The following is a 2,500-nucleotide window of genomic DNA, read 5'->3' as shown; positions in this document are numbered from 1 at the left end:
TCTGACACCCTTTGCCAACCCAGGAGTGCTTGGGTACCTGGATCTGTAAGATCTAGTGGAAACTGGGATAAACTTCGCATAAATGGGCCCAATGGCTCTGACGGACTACTATCGAAAAGTACATTCGCCTGGTAGATTTTTTGGGATGTGTTTTTTTTTTCTTGTACTTTTCTCTCTACTTTTCCTGACATTGTTTTGTACTTATTTTACCAGTTCTTTAAAGAAAACATTTAAAATATTCATAACTTTACATTCTATATTAGGTAAACAAACAAAAATAAATTTATAACCACTTTAAAACAAAACAAAATACCAAACACGGAACGTTTTGGATTCAAAACACTTCTTCAGTCAACAACATAAACGATAAAGTAAACCATAAATACATTACTTTAAATCCTAGATTAACGTCAGAGAAAAAAATATATAAGCACGTCCTTTCTTTTTTGTTTACATTCCAAGATCGTATCACACAAAGAACGTGCTTGTTTTCTTCTGGCTTTTTAAGTAATGTGTTTATGTTTCATTGTTAATCTTTTGTTGGCTGAAGAAAGGTTTTGATGACAAAGCGTTCCGTGTCATTTTTGTTTTGTTTTCTTTTGTAGCTGATATATTCCTTTTTCTTCATTACTCTTTCACAATCCACAACTTATAGCAGCTTAGTATTACTTTGACATTCCGTTTTATTGAAGATTTCACAGGCCAATTGGATTCAGTAGTCTGATGTCCCGCAACGGCGGCCATCTTTGTTCTAAACAAAGCAAATCTTTACTTTTTATTCTTCATGCTGGCGAGAACTTTTCATTCCCTTTTCATATTCCTTGTGATCAGAATGTGTAAGTCAAAACATGATCAAATTGATGGGGGTTTTTTCCTCTGGATACGCTTTTAAGCTCGCCGGAGAAATATTTCATACGGCGTCCGCCATTGTTCCGATAATTTAGAGCCAGTGTTACTAAGTTACCATACGTCATTGGGAAGGAAGTACGACTATTGAATCCTATTCACGTATTTCCACAGCAAATACCGAGACACCCCAGTTAACCCCTGTGTGCCCGATGGAGCTGAGTACCTGGGTGTATCCAACGAGAACGGCATGGCAGTTGATGGTTGGAAAGTTAGAACGGTAAGCCTTGTTCATTTAACTCTTTAGTCGTTACATACGCTGGAAGGAGTAACCCTGCTGGGATGCTAGATACTCCAATCAGCATTAAAATAGAGCCGTAACGAGGGAAGTACGAAGCCTATGATTCTCTAAAAAAATGTCTTGAATTAGCTAAAAGACTAGCAAATAAATTGATCGAAAAATACCAATCTGCTTACAGGGATAGATACAGAACAGAGACGGCGCTATCGTGTGACATTGGTGAAGTGTCTATTCTTTCACTGCTCGACTTGTCAGCTGCATTTGACACTATCGACCACTCAATTTTAATCCAGAACCTTTCTAATATTATCTGCATCAACGAACTTGTACTGCGATGGTTTACATCGTATATTTTATATTACTGATAGAACCCAGTCCGTTTTAATTAATGGCAAACAGTCAGACCCCACAACTGAAGTTTGGAGTTCCTCGGGGCTCGGTACTCGGCCTTGTACTTTACGTCCTGAATACAATGCCACTTGAACGAGTCATTTTTGAACGTGGTGTAAATTACCATATGTATGCCGATTGGAAGCAGCTGTACAAATCAGCTGTGCCATCGGGCATACCGACGGCTTCATCAAAAGGGAAGGCTTGGACCCTGACACCACTCAAATAGAGGCGCCCCCCCCCCCCCCCCCAGGCCGTCTAATATGCACCAGTTACTTTAACTTATAAGATAAGCAATCTTTTTTTTCAGTAAGCGGCCTAAGTTACCCAGGTGGCCTAAGTAGTCATAGTATTTGCGTTTTGTTTTACCTATTGTCTTTGGATATGTAGTGCCTTAAAGCACTTAGTGGATTCTGCACGCGCGCAGCATTTTTTCAGAACCTCCCTACTCCTAAACTTATTCACACCCCCTCCCCTTCTAATAAATTTCAGCTCTCGAAGTGTAATGGTAAAGATTTACCAAAGGGGAAAATAACAAAACAAAATAAAATAAAACAAAAATTAAAAAATCAAAAACAAAATAATTAAAAGCCACCAAAAACATAGAAGTGCTACTTAGTTGTATATTTGATTGAAAGAAAACCTCGACTAATTTAGAAAATACCCAAAATGCGCGCACCCTCACCCCTTGTAGTTTCTGCAGTTTATTGAAAAATCAACAATTTATCCTCTCAAAGATCAAATAACACTTTGGAAATCTTTACAATTGCGTAGGGTGGGATCAACTTTCATTTTCAATAGGTTTTAACTCTTTCCTTACCAATCAATTTCAATATTTTCCCAAAATGGCAGACTTATCCAGCAGAAAAATTGATTTTTTTTAAACTCAAAGAAGTTCTCTACGAAGCAAGTTTATGTTCTTATTAATTAAACAAAGATCATTCTTCAAAGTTTGTGATGTAC

The 2,500-nt window shown here is 37.6% G+C and overlaps 1 protein-coding gene across 1 annotated transcript in view; it reads left to right on the top strand.

Moving 5' to 3' along the window:
* The window catches only part of LOC144979406 (uncharacterized), a 7,540-nt gene that overhangs the window by 3,810 nt on the left and 1,230 nt on the right, over positions 1–2,500 (top strand). Inside the window, exon 3 of the mRNA XM_078926052.1 lies at positions 1,021–1,126. Coding sequence (XP_078782178.1) covers positions 1,021–1,126 — 106 coding nt within the window. The remainder of the gene's footprint in view (positions 1–1,020; positions 1,127–2,500) is intronic.

This window comes from Berghia stephanieae, chromosome 9, assembly GCF_034508935.2.
Source record: "Berghia stephanieae isolate SIO BIC M18660-M18661 chromosome 9, UCSD_Bste_1.3, whole genome shotgun sequence".
Lineage (NCBI taxonomy): Eukaryota > Metazoa > Mollusca > Gastropoda > Nudibranchia > Aeolidiidae > Berghia > Berghia stephanieae.
Note: the sequence above shows the minus strand (reverse complement) of the source record. Positions and strands in the feature narration are given on the sequence as shown.